This window comes from Arabidopsis thaliana, chromosome 2 (genome assembly GCF_000001735.4).
Source record: "Arabidopsis thaliana chromosome 2, partial sequence".
NCBI classification, from domain to species: Eukaryota; Viridiplantae; Streptophyta; class Magnoliopsida; order Brassicales; family Brassicaceae; genus Arabidopsis; species Arabidopsis thaliana.
Window position 1 is genome coordinate 6099928 of NC_003071.7, and position 21174 is coordinate 6121101.

Below are 21174 nucleotides of genomic sequence, written 5' to 3' on the forward strand. Positions count from 1 at the left end.
ATATTATAACGGGTCAAAAATAGATTTAAAAAAAAATTTTACTGAGTCTGGGTCATAATTTGAATATTTATATTCAATTTTATACATATTATTTTAAAAATTTATAATCTTATATACTACAATAATTAATAACATATTAGATTTTTTATGTGTTTGATGTGATTCAATTTTTAATATAAGCTGGAAAATCCTAGAATTGACGGGTTTAAATCGATATTAATACAAGATGGTATACTACATGTAAAACTCTAAAATTAACAATCAAAATACAAGTGTATAATTTTAAACACTAAACAATATAAATACTAGATTTTAACCCGCGGTATACCGCAGGATGATTTATTTATTAAAAGTAATATATATTAAAATTTGCAAATTTTATTTTTATAAAATATTTATATTTTACAGTTTATAATTGTTATTAAGTAACGCTATACCACGAATCCATGAGACAATTGTTCAAAAACTGAAGTTTTAACCCCTATTAAAACAGCATATTAATAATATTTTAAAATTTTATAAATATTGATTCAAATACATCCACCATATAATCCAATTCCAAAATAAATCCCGTTCTGTAATTTTTTTACCCGTCTCGTGAATTTTTTTTTAATGTAGTAATTTTTAAAATTTAAAAATTATTTATTATATATAAAAGTTTTGCAAATTGTATCATTCTCTAATACATTTATATTTTATATTTTAATTTAATATATAGTAACATTATACATACCACATAACATTTTTGGTTTTATATAATTTCTTATAAATTAGGATGATTTGATATGTTTAATATTAGTGGTCTTAAAAAATAATAAATTAAAGATTTAACCCGTATTGAAACGGTGGATTAATTATATTTTACTTTTTATTAATGTTGATTCAAAAACCCGTCTCTCCAAATCCGTCTTGCCAAAAAGCCTTTTATTTTATTAATATTAATTTTATTTATGATATGACTCTGAATTATAATTTAAACATTTTAGCTAATAACATATGAGTGCACCATATTTATTTAATAGGGGAATGTTTCATATGACCCGAATGCACTTTTACCCAAATCCACCAAAAAGTCTTGCAAAAATACTATAGACCCGAATGTACAATATTTTTTTTGTGCTAATCTTTATGTTATTAAGATTTAATTGATTTCATATATAAAATATTAAATTGTTTTACGAACTTATTTGTTTATAATTTGGTAACAGATATATATTTGAATATTCAGTATATTTTGTTTCAGTTTAGGAAATCTTTGATGACCCGTCTTTAAATCCAATAAGCCCTTTAGGAAATCTTTGATGACCCGTCTTTAAATCCAATAAGCTCTATAATTAAGAGAAGAATTAATTTACTCTTTAAATTTTATTTCTAATGGCATACCTATGTAATTACTTACAAAAAATAAGGTTATATTTAAAATGTACATCCCAAATAATATAGTAGGAATATCAACAAAACATATACAACTCGCAGTTTACTATACATTTAAAATCAAATAAAATAATATCATATATTTATAATCATCTTTACAATAAAAGTTTTTAGTTTAGCTAAAATATAAGCATACATGCGGTATACTGCAAGTTAAAATTATAAATAAACAGATTACCATCACGATGTCTGTACCTTCTCACATACATACCTATCAAAAACTTAAAACCTTTCAAAATCTCTTGGTATATTCAAATTAGGATTCTTCATTCATAGAATCATTATTGCAAGAGTTTTGGGATGTCTTATGAAATGAATTTGGCAGAAGAGGATGTAAAATTTTTTGAATAAAAAGTAGTCAGCAAAACATATGTTTTTTTTGGAGTTTTTAGATAATTAAATCAGAGAAATAGGGTTAGGCATATGAGTAACCCATTCGAGTTTGGGTTTGGGATTAATGGGTATATGATTTACTACCCAATAGAATAATTCTAAATATTCGGTTCTGGTTTGGGTTGGATCCAGTTGGGTTTGGGTCAGTTTGGATAAAAAGGTTTAGACCCTAAAAATACCCAAAAAATAGAAACGGAAAATTTGTATGTAGATAGCGGGTCTCCAAACAAAAAAAACTTTTAAATTTGTTAAGTTTTAATAAATTTAATTATATTTGAATATATTTTACTAAATTTTGACAAACATAACAAATAATTTTTGAATAGTTTAGTTGTTTTGGATATTTAGGTCCAAAATTAATTGACATATTTAGATTTATAATTATAATCTTAGATAATTAGATAATGTTACGATTAAAGATAATTAATATTTTGGATATTAAATTAATGTTTGAGTTTTTGAATATTCTTTTTGGGTAACGGGTAATTTCCGGAACAATCGGATATCCACGGGTTTACTCTAACTTTATCCAATAAGGAATTTTCCTAAAATTTTAACCCGCCCTAACCCAATTTTTTGATTCGGGTATTGGGTTGGTTATCGGATCCGTTTTTTCGTCAGCCCTATTAAAGATAATCTAATATAGGCCCCAATTAGGTCCACAAATATAACCAAAATACTATATAAAGACTAATTCTAAGTTAGGCCAAAAATTAGATCCTCTAATACAAAGAAAACATGTATACAAATTTTACACATTTACTTAAAACTACATATGTTGTATTAATTATAAAAATAACATTTTTAAACAAAGTCAATCCAATGCAGATTATATGCAAATAGTAAAAACATTAAAAATATTATGGCGTCACTTTTATACTATACTATTTCTTATGTAATTCAAACAAAATATACAATTTAATTTATACAAAATATTAATGCTTGTGCTGTATAGCACGGGTTATGATCTAGTACTCTTTTATTAGTGAAGATCTCAAATATAATAACATTAGCATTTATATTATATTGATCAACACTAGATTAGCATATATAGATCTCACAAAAAGGATAAAAAGAAATCTTATTCACTTAGTTTTGAAATATTCTCTATTAATTAGGATGTTTCCGTTGGTTTTAAAAATTTATTTACATAAAAACTACATTCGGACTCTGATTCGTTACGACATCCACTTGTCGTTTAGATGGAGTGACAATTTTAAATGTTAATATAATAACAAAATTAGGGTTGCAGTAAATAAGATGGTAATTTCAACAATAACTTCAACATAATATTGACAGTTTTTATGATGGAGCGTAATAAACCGTAATGTTAATTTAAACTAACGATTTCAATTTTGTTTTTAACCAACTCATCGTACAATAGGAACTTTTATTTACTAATTATGATATGTCTCTTTTTATTAGTTTAGTTCTAGTTTTCTTCTTATACTTTCATAAAATTAAATTTTGAAAACAGAAAGAAATGTAAAATTTTCACGTTCCAAGCGATCAAACTTCTATCAATTACCTTCAAAGTGGCAATAGGTGAGAAAGATTTGGAAACGCCCCATAAAATGAGACAGAAGATAGTGAAGGCCAACACCAACGTAAACAACAAGCACGAGTAAAACCTCGTTATCGTTCTCCTCGTCTCATCCGGACCGTCCATTTCATCGTAATCTTCATCTTCATGAGTTCGACGGTCAAGATCATGCACTTGGACACTTCTGTACTCGTTTCTCAATGGTCCTGACGATCGTGGATACGAAGATGACTCGGCCACCGAGTGATGATGGAAGTGGCAAACCTGACCCTGATCGTTAAGGGGTGACCCGAATGGGTTAAAACCTGAACCGGCCGATATATTGTCTACGTCTGTGTTCGGTGGGCTATGCACGACGTAATTTGGCTTCCTCGTCTTTTGCGGCGATGATCTAGCCGGCCACGTCATCATCTCTTTTTTTTTTCACAAACACTATTTATATTAAAATATCGGGAAGAGATTCTCCGCTAGAGAGAGCTATTCAAGAACCGATGTGCTTACATGGGAGAAAAGGCTATTTCGAGCCCGAGCTTTTTTTAGCTAAATAATCTGTTCGAGTATTAAAATTACGAGGAAGAAATCTAATACGGAAAGAAGGAAAAAAACAAACTAAAGAACGGTAAGAAGTCAATTCCGCTGCGAATATGGGTCAATCGTCTTGGTTGTCTAGGATAGAAATCAGGTCTGAGCAATCTAAAGCAAAAGTACTAGAAGTGTCGCATCATCTCTTTCTCAATAGATTAAGCTTTTGATTTTGATTTGGAAATTTTATTATATTTTGGTTATGACCTCTATTTTAGAAGTTGGGAAAATGAAATGGGAAATCAGTGCAAGAAACGAAATAAATTACTAATGAGAGTAACGGATGATGTTGACCAAGAAAAAAGAAAATCGTAATCTAGAAAACTGCAATCAAACATAAATTGAATAAGAAATGGCCATTCGAACTGTGTTTCTAGTTTCTACTACAAGTAACTATATATATTCTCAGCACTAACTTAAAAAGCTATGTGATGGCGAAATATGACATATTCGCTGGTGTTATTTTTTTATCTATCATTATAAAATACGCGATAAATAATATATCATTTTTATGAGATATCTCAAATGCAAATTATATCATACAGAATTACATACCTTAAGTTTTGTGATACTAGGTCAAATGTGGGAGGTGACAAAATGTTCGATTGAAACGGTCTATTTTTTTATAAATTGTTTGAAGGAAACGTTATTTTTTTGTTTGTTTGTCTTATAGAGAAAATGCAAAGTCAAATAAGCATTCCAATTTGAAGAAAATACTTTCTAAGTAATCTACATGCTTCAGCTAATTTAGTGTATGGAAACTAAGTAAGTTATTATATCTTTAATTCCCATATATATTCGTAAACAAAGACAGAATAGAGTAAACTAATAAATTACCACAATATCAATAAATGGGAACAAAAGATATATAAGGCACTTGGAACATATATAGGAGAATTTCCTTTATTCATATATAAGGCACTTGGTACATATATAGGAGAATTTCTTTAGATTACTAAACTAACTCGACTATATTATAAAGCATTAAGTTACTTTGAGGGGGAATTGGGTACGATGTGCGCACAGTTGTCCTTAAGCAGAGGTGGAAAGAACGGGTTAAGCGGGAACATATGAGGCCAACAGTTAGCATCTACGGTCGAGAATGCTTTGCAACATGCAACTCCAACATCTCCAAACCGACCAGAAAAAACTGACTTCAAAAGTTCGAATACGCATCCTTGAGTATTGAAAAGTGATGACCAACATTTTTCCACATCAATAGGAAAATCCGGTGGAAATTGTGAGCGGGGCGGTGGTTGTTCATCATGAGCTATTCCGGGAGTGATTAAAATTGCAGCACATAAGGCTACAACTAAGAATAAAGAGAAAATAGCTCTTGAATTGTTTCCCATCTCTCTTTGACTTGTATTTGCTTTGATATTTGGATGGTTTGGGTAGGGAAAGAAGTTTAGAATTTATAGGATTGAATAAAATAGAAAACAAAACAGTATTAAATTATGTAATTAATTAGAATACTTAAGTGTTTATAAGTTATAACATATAAATTTATTTCTTTAGCATTTTTTTGTCTACAAAAAAAAAGTTATAACATATAGGTAACGGAAGAATTTTAAAGCTTTCTTAAATAACTTATGTCCCGTTAATTATCTGGTTTGACTAACGGTCGTCTCATTCTGAAAACATATAATGAAAACCCGAAGAAGGAAAATCATAGTAAAGGTTTTTATTTTCTTCGCTTGATTGTGACAAATACCGCTTGAGTTCAATGAAAGCATCTTCACATTCGTTAGTTCATTCGAATGTTTTATTTGCCGACCTTAACAGTTGGTAGAACGGCAAACTTTTGTCCGTGGAACGCGCGATGAATCTGTTTAACCCAGCTATTCGCCCTGTCAATCTCTGGACTTCTTTCTTGTTGCGCGGCGATTGGAGATCAAGGATGGCTCGTATTTGTTTTGGGTTTGCTTCGATGCCGCGCTTTGTAACAATATATCCTAGGAATTCGCCGGACGTTACACCAAACAAACATTTAGCTGGATTCAACTTCATGTTATATTTGTTCAACGTTTCGAAGCAGGCTTTTAGGTGGTCGATGTGATCTGCGGACCTTGTCGATTTGACCAGCATATCATCAATGTAAACCTCCATTGTCTTTCCTAGCTGAGGGGCGAACATCTGGTTTACCAATCGTTGATAACGAGCCCCAACGTTCTTTAGTCCGAACGGCATAACCTTGTAGCAGTACGTTCCTCTGTCTATGATGAAGGAGGTTTTTTCCTGGTCGTCTTTATGCATCGGTATTTGGTTATATCCAGAGAAAGCATCCATGAATGACAATAACTCGTTGCCGGTCGTGGCTTCAACCATCCGATCAATATGGGGGAGTGGAAAGCTATCTTTAGGACATGCTTTGTTGAGGTCCGTGAAATCGATGCAAACCCTCCATTTGTCGTTCTTCTTTTTTACGACAACGGGGTTTGCTAACCATTCGGGATACTTGACTTCGACAATGGAGCCAGCGTCGAGGAGTTTATCAACCTCGTCGTTAACAGCTTTTGAGCGCTCCGGGCCGAGCTTCCGTCGTTTTTGTTTAACTAGTTTGAAGGTTGGGTCAACATTCAATTCGTGACATGCGACCTCAGGATCTATGCCGACCATGTCATCTATTGACCCGGCGAACGTTGCGACATTTTTCTTAAGAAATTTTACGAGCTCGACCCTTATATCCTCGGCGAGGTCAGCGCCGATCCCTACGCATCGCTCTGAGTTTAAGTCATCGATGTTAACTTGCATTACCAGCTCTCTGGCAGGAGAATTTTCTTTTTCTGCCCTTCTCTTAGGTTTGGGCTCATCGTGCTGATTTCTGAAGCTCGCTTTTTAGTAGTCGGTTCGGCTGTTCCCTTGAGCTCGGCGTCCTTTAATTGCTATAAATCCAGCTCCTTTCGAAGTTTACATTCAATTAAGAAACACGTACGAGCTAAGTTTTGGTTTCCCCTGATTGTTTCGATGCCGATGCTTGTTGGGATTTTAATGCACTGATGATATGACGAGGGAATCGCCTGCATGTCGTGGATCCATGGCGTGCCTAGGATTATATTGTAGATTGTTGGCTTATCCACGACTACAAACTTATGCCATGTCGCCGCTCCTCCCAGATAGATCGGCAATTTAATTGTTCCGTTTGTCATCATTGTGTTCCCGTCGAAACCTGTTAAGGGGCGGACCGATGGCTTAATGTGGCGGTCATGGACTTTCATTTTTTGCAAGACGTCCTTGAATACGACGTTTACAGAACTTCCAGTATCGATTAAGATTCGAGTGACTTCACTTTCTCCGATGTGGAGCTCGATTACCAACGGATCATTGTGTGGCAGATCTACGCCGAAAAGATCTTCTGAGGTGAAGGTTAGGGGGGTCATCTCCTTTGTTGCAGGTGACGACCATAAAGTGGCAGCCCCTGACTTAATGTATTCCTTGATTGATCGGAAAGAGTCGCGGCAAGCGGTTAAACCTCCCATAATCATGTTAACCCTTCGGCGGGGAACTGGTGCGTCGTTATGTTGTTGGTCGTTTTCTCGATTTTTTTTGGGGGGTTCCATGTCAGGATGTCGTTCTTCTTCATTAGCTGGTGGTGCTTCTTGCTGACGGCCAGTATGTGGACCTAAACGGTGGAACACGTTATTGCCATCTCGGCCTCCACGTGCCGCGTAGGTATTGTTATGGCTTTTGTATTGTCTATGCTGAACCTCGATGTCGCCCTTCTTGTACTTGTTCAGTAGGATACTTTGTAAGTGCCGACATGCGGCGGTGGAATGGCCAGATCGTTTGTGGAAATCGCAATATTGATCCAATCTATTCTCTTCATCTGTTCGCCGAGCCTTATCGAAATTGGCTGGCTGAGCAACTGGGTCTGCCTCGCTTACGAGATACGATGCAGCCTTCCTTTCGGTCTCCTGCCGGTACTCGTGGTTGTAGTGTTGGCGGGGTTCGCAGTAGTCATCTTGAACTTTTTCCTTCGACTGTTTGTTAGAAGTATGTTTCTTGCTGAAGGCCAGCTTTTCTTCTTCCATTTCCATATAGCGCGTCGCCTTGTGGAGGGCGTCCTCTAGATACACCGGTCGGTTTAACAACAAATCATCGCGAAAGGGTGACTCATGCTACACGGCGTTGCGTAGTGCCGAGATGGCCGCCTCATCCGGGACGGCGATGTGAGAAACGACTGCCTTGAACCTGTCAATGAAGGTGCGAAGCGGTTCCTTTGGGCCTTGGGCCATAGTCCAAAGGTCTGCGTGTGTCGTGCCGCGCTCGATGTACATGGAGTAATGCTTCAGGAAGGCGATTGAAAGTTCCAGAAAACTTCCTATTGAATTAGCAGGTAGGTCGAAAAACCAATTCAAGGCCGCCCTTGTGAGATGTTCGGAGAATAACTGACACTTGCCGACCTCAGCTTCGCTCGGATGGAAATGGTCTCTTTGTGTGGCGACGCTGAAAGACGATAAAAATTGTTGTGGGTCCGTGTTACCTTCATAACTTTTTAACTTGATCTTGTTATCATGCCGAACTGAGACATTACTAATATGCACGGCAAAAGGCGTCTTCTGGTTTTTTTCCAGGATCTGCTCTAATTCGGGAGTGGAGCTGGTTGCCTGATGAACTTTCTGGGACATCGCCTGAATTGTACTTCTCAGCTCCTAAATTTCCTCGTTTTGAGATCGTTCTTGATATCCACGTCCAACGGCATTTAGACCGCTCGGCCTTGTGTTATTTGCTCGGCGCATGGCGCTTGCGAATCCTTCCGAATGTTGAGCTGTTGGTTGACCTCGGAGGTCCGTGTAAGCGTTAGTGAGAACGTCGAACAGTTCGACATTCTTTCGATCCTGAGCTTGAATTTGCGCCAGAATGTTACGCATCAATGCTCCTGGATCATCTGGCCTTGCTGGTGGAGTCAGAGCTGGGCGTCCTTCCATCCCTTGTACTCCTGGCTCCAATCCCACGGTCGGCGTTGGTGTGTTGAGTGTGGGTTCGTTCTCCACGGGATTGACCTCGATCGGGTTCGTCGCGTCTTTGCCCTGCTCACCTCCTGTTGGAGCGACGGCGGCATGCTGGATCCTGTCTGGGGTGTCTTCCACAAACTCCCCACGGTCACTTTCATTTTCACTTCGCGGCATCCTTCCTTCTCGCAGATCTTCCTTGGCCTTCTCTTCTTCTTTTCTTGTGGTAGACCCCTACCTGGCGCGCCAATTGTTGGTGTATAAACCGAACCTCTAAACCAAAGAAGGAAATGACGAGCCTGAAGGAAGATCTTTATTAATATCACTGAAGTTCGGCCGTTTACAGAGTATTTCTACAACCGAGATTAGATTTCTGATCTCTTAACATAAATACAAACTTCACAAGTCAAAATTAGACTTATGTTTCTGAATCAGAATGAGAAGTTTCTATTGCTTTTCTCTGCAGATTTCAGGTGTCCTTTCCTGACATTCCTTTGTCAGTATTTATAATACTGCAAGGACAATCTATAGTACAATTTTCTTCTCGATTTGGGACTCTCTCCTGACCAGCAGCTCCCTGAAGGTGGGCTTCGTCTGGTGTTGGGCTCTTTCGTCTTTAAACGGGCCGATCTTCTCTTCTTTCCTCCCTCGTTGCCAATTACGATATGTTGGGCTTTAACCATGTTGTTGGGGCGAAGCCCATATCCAACAACACTGGAGGACTAGTCAAGTGGTCAAAAATGCGGATTACACTTTGGTTATAAGAGAAAAATAATATTAGTAATAATATTTTTTTCCTTTAAGATTCAGTCAACGATAAACAGAAGTAAGATATTCTGAACAGTGAACACCGAAATTTTGAGGAGTCTTTTGTGGGTACGGAGACGAAAAAAAAAAGAGTTCGTTGTAGTGCGGTTCTTCAATTACTTTGACACATATTTAGCCTTTTGCAAGAAAGGTGATGATCATTATACTGACATTCCTCTACATTACGGTGTTACCAAGGATTTTCAAGGTATATTTTCCGAGGTTACCTTCTAGACATTGTAACTATCGATGCTAAAATAAGATTCCTTGATTTATCATCCGACTTACAGATTTTTTTTTTTGAAAGTTTCAGCATCTACAAGAAGAATTCTAATTAAAATCGGCACAACTACGCGGTTGCTGATAGGTGCATTCCTTCGGTGATTAAACTATATTTGTTGACTTGGGTATCATTATGCATGCTAATCATAACATTAATGCTATCAAACCAAACTCCATATACTTCACTAGTATATATATCAGGGATCATTGCCGAAATAACATAGATATTATATTTGTTATAGAAGATTGGTCATGGTGAGTTCAATGGGAAGAGGAAGAGAGATCAGTTTTAATTAATGTTGTTGATGCAACATATATGAAGTTTGTTTGGATGTTTTGGTGACTATTTTGATCTAATGATTATTTGCCTCCTCTCATGGAATCAGGCCTGGCCTGTCCATAAAGCAAGTGAAGCACTTCCTTTAGGCCACAAATATAAAATTAATAATCGGAAGGCCATAATTTTAAAATTACTTGTGTGATCCGCTGGTTAAGTACATCAATGTTTTGATAGAAAAAAGTCTTCAATAAATCAATATATTTGCTGCAATAATTTAGAAAGTTAGTTTTTATAAGAAGTAGAATATTTTATACTTTCTTAAAAATAATCAACAATTTTTCAATACTTTTCTAATATTTGAATACAATTTTTTTAACCCAAATATTTGTATTAAAGGTCACATGTTTTAAAAATGCTTTAAGCCACCTAAATCATAGGACACCATTGCATGGAATGCATAAATCACTATGAAAGGGAAATCAAGACCAAATCGAGCAAGAAGAGGACTTAGAAGAAGAAGAAGCCGTCTCACTAGAAGAAGATTCGATGGTTGATACATACGCTAATGGCGGGAGCTATAAAACTCAAGAAGGGCATGCTCAGGGTCATCAGACTGAAGATTGTTCAAAAAGTACTGATGGGCTCACCGATTCTTCAAGAGAAGAAGCCAGTTTCGCAAGATTTAAGGACACCTACTCCTGCATACCTATCATGATTCTCGATGAAGAAACTCTCGAAGAGTATGGTTTCGGACAACCCGAAACCCTAAAAGAAACTATCATTAGAGGAAACCATGATGATGCCCCGCCTATTGCTTCCCCACCCTCGGGAAGAGGAAAGAGCTCGGGCAGTAAAAGCCAAAGGGGCAAGGACCTGTTCAGCTTGAACCGATCGGTTCAACCATTTCGTCACCCGATTTCGTCTCTATAAGATCACTCTCACATACCATGGAGACAAAAGAGTCGTGAGCAGATCCTTGAAAGCTTGATGAGCCAATACTTGGATCAACAAGCGCTAGGCACGAGGACTCTCCACTTCAAGATGGATAAGGTCGATGGCATTCTCTCAGGTATGATCGATGAGCTTTCCTTGAGCTTTAGGAGAATGAAGATCAAGCTCACGAAAGACGTTGCCACCTTGACAAAGAAGGTAAAAACTATAGAAAAGAACTGAGGGAAGGATTTAGAGAATAATCAAGGAAGTGCTCAAACCATCGGAGAATTGGCCATCCGGATAGCCGAGGAAAAGAAAGGTCATGCTCGACCGTTAGAGAGCTCCTTGACAAGAATACAGTCTTGGAAGAAAGACTCAAAATGCTTGAAGAGAGAGCTAACAAGAACGAAGAGAAACTCCATGAGGAGATCTTTCTCCTTCGTGAGCTAGCCGACTGCCAAAGAGAAGCCGGAAAGAATCACATGTCTGATTTTAAAGTTCTCTTTAGTAACGATTTGAGTTCGGCGGCTCAAATAAAGAAGTATGAGGACAAGGCTAAGGCGACCATGGTCAAGATCAAGAATTTAGAAGATAGCTATAAACTTCTAACCGAGACAATCCATATCAAATTCGATAAGTCCCTCAACCTGTTGCATGGGATAAAGTCTAAGCTGGGATCTACGGAGACGACCTTTAACGAGACAATCGAGAGGTTGGATAAGAAGTACAACTCGTTACTCCTACGTGCTACCATCTGCGAGAAACGCATAAAAGAGAACTCATGAAGAGAGTCCAAAAAGGGTCGAGACGAAACCAAACCACAAGGCCATGAGCAAGACCCAAAGCCCATCTTTCCTTGTAAAGCCGTAGTACCATGGCCTGGCGGAGACTTATAAGAGGAAGGAGAGGATACCTCCGGATCAGAAGGAGAAGATTACAACGCCCCGAGTTCCGAGGGCGAACAATCCTACCCAGATTCAGGAGAGGAAGAGATGGAAGCTTTGGAAATCGAAGAGATAGAAGCTTTGGAGATCGAAGAGATGATCTGCACCACTCACGAAAATGGTATGCGATGCACCTTTCGAAACTTGGTAAGAGTCATCCGACTTGACACCTCTTTCGACGAAGCATGGGAGAAATTTCCAATTAAAAGACTCTTCATGGAAAGCTACATCTCTAAAGAACGAGTGCGAGAAACGTTTGAAAGGACGAGAAGATCAATCTTCAAGAAGAAGAGAGACAACCTGAAGAAACCTCCGGACGAATCTGTATCCAAGAGAGCTCGCCTAGGGCGAAGAAACTCGTGTTACTACACCTAGTAAGACCCAAACGTCGAGCCAACGACGTTAAATAAGCGCACTAAGTGGGAGGCAACCCACTAGATAGCTACATTTTCCCTTAGAATTTTATTTTGCTTTTGCTTTTGACCTTTTAAGTATTTGTTTCAGATTTTTATAAAAAAACATATAAAAAAAATAGAAAAATAGAAGTAGAAAACCCAAAAAAGAAGAGAAGGTTGTGACAACCGGCCCAGCTACTTGCCCGAGTAACTGGCACCGCCAGGAGAAGTTGTCCCGGCCGCAACAAACCTTGGCTGGAGCCCGCCAATGCGCGCCAACCTTTGGCTGAAGTCCGCCAGACCGTGCCAACCATTGACCAAAGTCTGCCTGACCATTTCAAACATTGGCCGGAGCCAGCCAATCCGCGCCGACCATTGGCCGTAGTCCGCCGGACTTTGCCACACCTTCGCCGGACTTGCCCCACCTTGCGGCCTAGGCAACACCTTGCTTGCCGGTCCGGACGAACGCAAACTCAGCCGGCCAAGTGGAAGATGAGCCAATTACAGAAGAGAGCCCCCTCGGAAAAAACTAAGTCTGGGGAACCGAAAGTAAGAAAGAAGTAAAGGAGAAGAAGGTGTTTAAAAGAAGAAGTGGTTGGAAATTGTGGACCTCAACCGATCTGTTCTCTCTTGCGGTTTTGCAACATATCCTGCATTCGAGACTATACGGTAACCCTAAACACTTTAACTCCACCACTTAAACACGAAAAATCCCTTTCATACCAGGCGCCGTCTGTTGGTGTCGGATCCCGCACCACGGGCTCAGATCCGGACAAAGATTGCTACGTGGATAAAAGAGGCCCATAACAGAGAAGGCCCATAAGCGTTCTCGAGGTGAAAATATGGATGGGGTGTTGACCTGCGAAGTGAATGCGGCGTCGAGGTCAAGACTACTCGGATTGAAGAGGCCAAATGGGCCAAAAGGTGAAGTCAAGAAGGCCCGGAGTGGATTCAAATTCAAACGTTCGGATAATTAATTTGAAGACTAGAAACGGATACGTTTAAGATAGAATGATTGTGATTAAATAAGAATTAAATGTATTCTTTGGATATATATTGAGAGTCAAAGGTCATGTAAGGACACACGCATATTTTGGTGCAAATTAGCTATACATTTTCTTTTACAATACTCATAATTTTCTCTATAATCATCTACTTATTTTTTAGTATATTTGACCTCAAGAATAATCCTTCTCACTAAACAAATAAATACTTGAGTGTGAATCCGACATCCACATTTTGGCGCCGTCTGTGGGGATGGAGGATTCTTGAGTCATCAGATTCTTTCTGTGCATTATATACCCGAAGTGATCCGCAATGTCTAGAGAGGATGCTACCAACGTTTAGATAGCCGAAACCCTCAAGGCCATGCAACAAGCTATGACCGATATGACGCAAAAGTTTGCAAGCGTGGAAAAAACCGTCGAAACATTGCAAACAAACCAGGTATCACTCAGCCAGAATGTTAGTACCATTCAGTCTCGTGTCCGTTCTTTAAATGTAGGGAATTCTAGAGTTTGGAGAACCATCTTCGGATCCCCAAATTCTCTTCCGCGAAATGCAACAAGAGACCAAACGACCCCGGATGGTACAAACGCGGAGAATCAACCAGAAGATGGAGAAACGCATCCTGAAGATGATAACCAGTTCGGTGACCAGCACGAGCAGGAAAACTTCGACCAACTCGAAACCATGAAGGAAGTAAGTCGGGAGTTGAAAGAAATGAGGTCGAAATTCCTCCAAGCTACAAGCTCAGAACCGGATATCAACCGGGTTATCGAGAAAGCTAGGCAAACACCATTCACTCCGCAAATTACAAGTTTGAGAATCAGAGATTCTCGAAAACTCAACTTAGAATCATACAATGGTTTGGAAGATCCGAAAGGTTATCTCGCAGCCTTTCTGATAGCCGCTGGGCGAGTTGACCTAAACGAGGCCGATGAAGACGTAAGGTATTGCAAACTTTTCTCCGAAAATCTGTGTGGGCAAGCCCTGATGTGGTTCACTCAGTTGGAACCAGGATCGATCAGTAATTTCAACGAACTATCGGTAGTATTTTTAAAACAATACTCAATTCTGATGGATAAGAGCATTTCGGACACCGACCTCTGGAATCTATCTCAAGGGCCGAATGAGACACTTCGGGCTTTCATTACCAAATTCAAATACGTGCTTTCAAAGCTCTCTAGAATCTCACAACAATCGGCTCTATCGGCTCTGCGAAAGGGATTATGGTATGATTCGAGGTTTAAGGAAGATCTGATACTTCATAAACTTGATACTATTCAAGACGCACTATTTCGAGCGAATAATTGGATGGAAGTCGAAGATGAAAAAGAAAGTTTCGCAAAAAGAGATAAGCAAGCAAAACCAGCGGTCACTTTTCCGCCCAAAAAGTTCGAACCTCGGGAGAATCAGGGACCAAGGAAGTTTGGTTTGCTACCATTCAATAACAACGTCGGAAAGCAGTTTCAGGGGAAAGGAAGGTCGAATACCTGGATCCGTGATGAAAGCTCGTACTGCGATATACACCGAGTCATGGGACATCTGACCAAAGACTGCAGCGTCCTTAAGAGGCATCTCGCAGAATTATAGGCCAGTGGAGATCTCTCAAAATTCGACATGGAGAACTTCATCAAACAATATCATGAATCAAGGGATAATCCAGAGAATCAAAACTCTAAAAGACCAAGGCCGGCGAGCGAAGAGGGACCAAGAACTTCAAAGGGTAAAATCAGCGTAATTCTCGGAGGATCTAAACTCTGCCGTGATTCCATCAGTGTAATCAAGAAACATAGCCGTAACGTTCATTTGAAATTAAGCTTAAGTGAGGAAGTAGATTTTCAAAGCACTTCGATATTGTTCGATGAGAAGGAGACGCAACACCTCGAAAGATCTCATGATGATGCACTCGTAGTTACGTTGGATGTTGCTAACTTCGAAGTGTCAAGGATCCTCATTGATACTGGCAGTTCGGTAGACTTAATTTTTCTTAGCACTTTGGAAAGAATGGGGATAAGCAGAGCCGACGTGGTAGGACCCCCATCACCCTTAGTGGCTTTCACGAGTGAATCAGTAATGTCTCTCGGAACTATCAAGCCACCAGTTTTGGCTGGAAAGATCTCGAAGATTGCGGATTTTGTCGTGTTCGATAAACCAGCAGCCTATAACATATTTTTTGGAACTCCGTGGATCTATCAAATGAAAGCGGTTCCTTCTACCTATCACCAATGTCTCTAATTCCCAACTCCGAGCGGAGTGGAAACAATTCAGACAGATCAAGAAGCTTCGAGAACTTGTTATTTAGCTAGCCACCGATTAAAAATCCAATAGCAATTAACGAAACCCGCAAAGAAAGGAGTAATCCCAAGATTTCCTAGCGGGCAGAAAGTGGATGATGTTGTGATCGAAGTGATTCTAGAATCGAAGAAAACTCGGAGTGGAGAGAGCAAAAGCAGTAAATGACGAAGTGGATAAACTTCTGAAAATTGGATCTATAAGGGAGGTACAATATCCAGATTGGTTAGCAAACACCGTTGTAGTCAAAAAGAAGAATGGAAAGGATAGAGTTTGCATCGACTTTACAGATCTCAACAAAGCTTGTCCGAAAGATAGCTTCCCACTCCCACACATAGATCGTCTCGTGGAGTCAACCGCCGGGAATGAATTGTTATCCTTTATGGATGCCTTTTCGGGATATAACCAAATCATGATGAATCCGGAAGATCAAGAGAAAACTTTATTTATCACGGATAGGGGTATCTACTGTTATAAGGTTATGCCATTCGGGTTGAGGAATGCAGGAGCAACTTATCCACGGCTGGTTAACAAGATGTTCAGTGAGCATGTCGGAAAAACAATGGAAGTCTACATCGATGATATGCTGATTAAGTCGCTGAAAAAGGAAGACCACGTAAAACATCTGGAAGAGTGTTTCGCGATTCTCAACCAATATCAAATGAAGTTGAATCCGGCGAAGTGTACGTTTGGAGTCCCATCTGGGGAATTTCTCGGCTACATTGTCACGAAAAGAGGAATTGAGGCAAACCCGAACCAAATCAACGCTTTCCTCAACATGCCGTCTCCAAAGAATTTCAAAGAAGTACAACGATTAACCGGTCGGATTGCAGCATTGAATCGTTTTATTTCAAGGTCGACCGATAAATCTTTACCCTTTTATCAAATCTTAAAGGGTAACAAGGAATTTCTTTGGGATGAAAAGTGTGAGGAAGCATTCGGACAGCTAAAAGCGTATCTGACTTCGCCGCCCGTACTGTTCAAACCAGAGTTAGACGAAAAACTTTATCTATACGTCTCAGTTTCTAATCATGCAGTCAGCGGAGTCTTAATCCGGGAAGACCGGGGGGAACAAAAACCAATTTATTACATAAGTAAGTTTATGACGGACCCTGAAACCAGATACACAATGATGGAGAAGCTTGCACTTGCAGTAGTAATCTCAGCTTGAAAACTTCGTCCATATTTTCAATCCCATCCAATCGAAGTATAATCAAATCGGCCACTTCGGACTATTCTCCATAGCCCGAACCAGTCCGGTAGGTTAGCAAAATGGGCGGTGGAGTTGAGTGAATACGACATAGAGTACAAGAACCGAGTCGCCATGAAAGCTCAGGTCCTAGCCGATTTTTTAACAGAATTATCGGTACCCGGAGAGAAGGAACAACCTCAAAATTAGACTTGAAGCTACATGTTGATGGATCATCATCAAAAAACGCATCCGGAGTGGGAATCAAATTAGGAAGTCCTTGAACAGTCATTTCGCTTCTTATTCAACTCATTCAATAATGAAGCAGAGTACGAAGCATTAATTGTTGGACTTAGGTTGGCACAGGGAGTTGGGGCTGATGAAGTGGTCGCCTACTGTGATTCGCAACTAGTTGTTAACCAATTCAATGGTGATTATGAAGCAAAAGATTCACGAATGGAAGCATACCTTCATGTGGTTAAAGACTTGGCTAAAAATTTTAGGAAATTCGAACTCATTCGCATACCACGAGGACAAAACACTACCGCAGATGCGCTCGCAGCCCTGGCATCAACATCCGATCCCGAAGTCAATAGCATCATTCCGGTAGAGTGTATTTCGGAAAGGAGCATTAAGGAAGAAAAGGAGGCGTTCGTAGTCACAAGATCCCGAGCTGCAGCCCGAGATCGTGGCGACACTGCTGTTGAATTACCACCTGTTAAAAGACGAAAGTCAAAGGAAGCAACCGTACCTAAGCCCGCTGTGCAGGAAAATATTGGGATCGAACTAATTGAAGAAGTCATCTCCGACGCTAAAATCGAAGCTGAAACTGAACCGTGGGTTGACGAGGATATACTAGCGCCAAATGAACATCCCGAACCAGAAGCTCTGGTGTTTCACGAAGTTGACCAAATTCCGGCTAAAGATTGGGGGCTGATTGGAGGGAGCCAATAAAGCATTACATCGTTACAGGCAAACTCCCAAAGAACAAATGGCAAGCTAGGAAAATGAGAATCGTTAGCGCGAAATTTTGTTTATCAAAGAATTCTTTGTATAGACGAGGTGTAAGTGACCCCTACTTGCTTTCCATTTTTGGGCCCGTAGTCGAGATTGTTATGAGCGAAGTACATGAAGGCTTGTGTGGAAGTCATTCCTCGGGAAGGGCTATGGCTTTCAAGATCAAGAAAATGTGTTACTACTGGCCTACTATGATCACGGACTGCGTTAAGTATGCCCAAAGATGCAAACGTTGCCAACTCCATGCACCACTCATTCACCAACCTTCAGAGTTATTCTCTTCGATCTCCGCCCCATACCCTTTCATGAGATGGTCGATGGATATCATTGGACCATTACATAGGTCGACCCGAGGTGTACAATATCTACTGGTTCTAACTGATTATTTTTCGAAGTGGATTGAAGCTGAAGCGTATGTGAATATTAAAGATTCGACAGTAAAGACTTTCATTTGGAAGAACATCATATGCAGGCAAGGCATTTGGAAGAACATCATATGCATACGAAATAGTTACTGACAATGGGCCACAATTTATTTTGCACGAGTTTGAAGCATTTTGCTCAACTGGGGGATTAAAGTCAGTTATTCCACTCTGCGGTATCCACAAGGGAACGGTCAGGCCGAAGCTGCAAACAAGACAATTCTAAGCAACCTTAAGAAACGTTTGAATCATTTGAAAGGGGGCTGGTATGATGAACTTCAGCCAGTCTTATGGGCATATCGCACAACTCCTAGGCGTTCGACCGGAGAAACCCCGTTTTCATTGGTTTACGGGATGAAGGCAGTTGTACCAGCCGAGCTCAATGTGCCAGGACTTCGTCGAACGGAAGCTCCTTTGAATGAAAAAGAGAATTCTGCAATGCTTGACGATTCGTTGGATACCATCAACGAGAGGCGAGATCAAGCCTTAATCCAAATTCAAAATTATCAACACGCAGCAGCTCGGTATTACAATTCGAAAGTCAAAAGCAGACCATTCTTTGTGGGCGATTATGTTTTGAAACGTGTTTTCGATAACAAGAAGGAGGAAGGAGCTGGCAAACTTGGCATTAATTGGGAAGGTCCTTATATTGTTACCGAGGTGGTCCGAAATGGTGTTTACAGATTGAAAGATTTAGAGGACAGACCAGTCCAACGTCCTTGGAATGTGGTGAACTTGAAGAAATTTTATGTTTGAAAAAAAAGAAAAAAAAAAACGACACGCATTTTTTGTACATGAACTACGGTGAGGCTTGATCCCGAAATGGGTACATAGGCAGCTCGGAAACGAGTTCAGCTATTAATTAAATTTGTCTTATTCATGTTGAAAAAGAGTTCGATTACACGAACGAGTGAAAACAAGGAATTCGACTATGCGAACGTACAAAGCAGGAAACAAAGCTAAATTTATTCAAAACGGAAAACAAGAAAAAATGTGTCGAAGTCCTTTGAACTAGAAAATCCTCCTCGTCTTGCATAACACCTCGACCCCTTGACTGGCGATGTCAAGAATGGGCATCATACAATCCGGGATGCGAGCAAATTGTGCGATTCCGAGTTCGATCCAATCTCCGGGGTGAGAGTTGAGGGTGTGTAACTCCCTTGATATCACGGTGACTCTTCGCAGCATTTTGTTGATCTTCTTTCGAAGTTTCTTCTTTTTCGTTGAGCGTTTTTTGTGTTGAGCCGCGAGAGCCTTGATGAAGGACATCGCGATGTCTTAGTCTCTGCTCGAAAGGTCCCTGATAAGTGCACACGGAGCTCGGATCTGGGATCTAAAGTTACGAAGTGGGGAGCGTCCTCTGTCTGGTACGTTCGGAATGTCCTCATCAATCATCCCGATCCTCGAAAAGTCTGGCATGGATTCCGAGCATCGGAGGTTGAAGGCCATAACTACGAAAGAAAAGAGCGGTATTGTTAGTAAGGAATGAAAGAACCCTAGAGAGGAAATTTATAGGGAGGTCTCTTAGCTTTCAGAGATGCGATTCTATTTAAAGCCGGAGTGATTCGCGGAAGTATTCACGTCGCTTTGGTCGCCCTGCATTCAAAGAGTATCTCCAAAACGAATATTTGATGAGTCAAGGAAAATTAGAAAGTTTCCTTAAATAAATGGGCCGAAGCCTAGTAGGTAGGTCCATGCGAAAAAAGGGTTTTTAGTCTCAGAAAACATTTAGGGAAGGGGCTCAGGAACAGGCTCCTTCATCGCCGGTTCGGGGTTCAAAGTGGACGCCTCGTTTTTGTCATCCACGTCGGGTTCATTCTTCACGCGCTTCCAGGGGTTACTGTCCTCCTCCTCGTCGTCACCGTCTTCACTGTCAGACGGGATCACTTGAACCGGAGCATTTACGGGACCGAAAACTTGGCCTCGAGCACGGAGGTACATCCGGAGCATGTGCGGGATCTTCGCCACGCAGTCGAAGTTCCTCCACTTTCACTGAAAAGGGTCGCTCTCCATGGCACTTATTTTACTCTCGATGCGAGCAATTCGGGCCTTGAGCGTTTGCCTCTTAAGGCCTAAACGCTGCCTTTCATCGCACAGGCGGCGATGCTTGTCGACGACCTAAAGTACGAACTGGTTAGAAAACAAGTAGAACTCGTTCCGAAAAAGAGAACAAGAGAGTCTTTACCTTGTTCATAAAGTCGTACGCCTCCTTCTTTTCCTTCGAAGGAAAGTGGAAACAAGCGTGTGGAAAGAGGAGGCCGGCGGGCTCGAAGCCATCGCCGGACAAGAACAAAGGACTCCTGGGGTCGAGGGGGCAGACGGTGGATGCTCCTTCGCGTTCCATTCTATAGGTGTTGTTCAAGTAAATTTCTGCGATCATGTCTTTCGAGAGTTAAGAAAGTTTATGCCCTTATTTATAGTGATTTAGGGTTTTACTCGAAACCACAAAGTTAATAATTGTGGCGTGTCCGAGTGAGTTTATCCATTTTTGGGAATTGAGGAAAAGGCAATTATTGCCTCAGAAGCGTGACACTTTTCCAGATTTCCAAGGACAAAAAGGCAACTGTCACATTTAAGATAAGTGGGCCATTAAATGCAGGGTAAATAGTAAAGGCTCAGAACCCGCAAAAATAATCGAACTGACTAAACCCGAGTTGGGGAGTTGGAGAGTTCGCGGATTCAAGTCTGCATTTTTAGGGATAGG

The 21174-nt window shown here is 40.0% G+C and overlaps 3 protein-coding genes and 3 pseudogenes across 6 annotated transcripts; 3 read left to right on the forward strand and 3 right to left on the reverse strand.

The window, feature by feature from the left end:
* Positions 1-4824: 4824 nt before the first annotated feature.
* On the reverse strand, positions 4825-5325 carry AT2G14378 (egg cell-secreted-like protein (DUF1278)). The gene has a single exon (NM_001084421.2). It carries the CDS (start codon positions 5302-5304, stop codon positions 4942-4944), a length of 363 nt encoding a protein of 120 aa, NP_001077890.1. The 5' UTR covers positions 5305-5325; the 3' UTR covers positions 4825-4941.
* A 319-nt stretch (positions 5326-5644) lies between these two features.
* On the reverse strand, positions 5645-9081 carry AT2G14380 (annotated as a pseudogene; the record flags this gene model as incomplete). The annotated part of the gene is made up of 1 exon: positions 5645-9081.
* A 1903-nt stretch (positions 9082-10984) lies between these two features.
* AT2G14390 (uncharacterized protein) lies at positions 10985-11991 on the forward strand (the record flags this gene model as incomplete). The annotated part of the gene is made up of 3 exons (NM_127003.1): positions 10985-11123; positions 11205-11422; positions 11560-11991. The coding sequence occupies 3 exons, from the start codon at positions 10985-10987 to the stop codon at positions 11989-11991; spliced, it is 789 nt and encodes a 262-aa protein (NP_179046.1).
* Positions 11992-13913: 1922 nt separating this feature from the next.
* On the forward strand, positions 13914-19256 carry AT2G14400 (annotated as a pseudogene; the record flags this gene model as incomplete). Its single annotated transcript has 1 exon — positions 13914-19256.
* Positions 19257-19539: 283 nt separating this feature from the next.
* On the forward strand, positions 19540-20821 carry AT2G14395 (uncharacterized protein; the record flags this gene model as incomplete). Its single annotated transcript, NM_001335420.1, has 5 exons — positions 19540-19604; positions 19715-19939; positions 20203-20471; positions 20568-20603; positions 20697-20821. 5 exons carry the CDS (start codon positions 19540-19542, stop codon positions 20819-20821), a joined length of 720 nt encoding a protein of 239 aa, NP_001323942.1.
* On the reverse strand, positions 20199-20814 carry AT2G14405 (annotated as a pseudogene). The gene has a single exon.
* Positions 20822-21174: the final 353 nt, after the last annotated feature.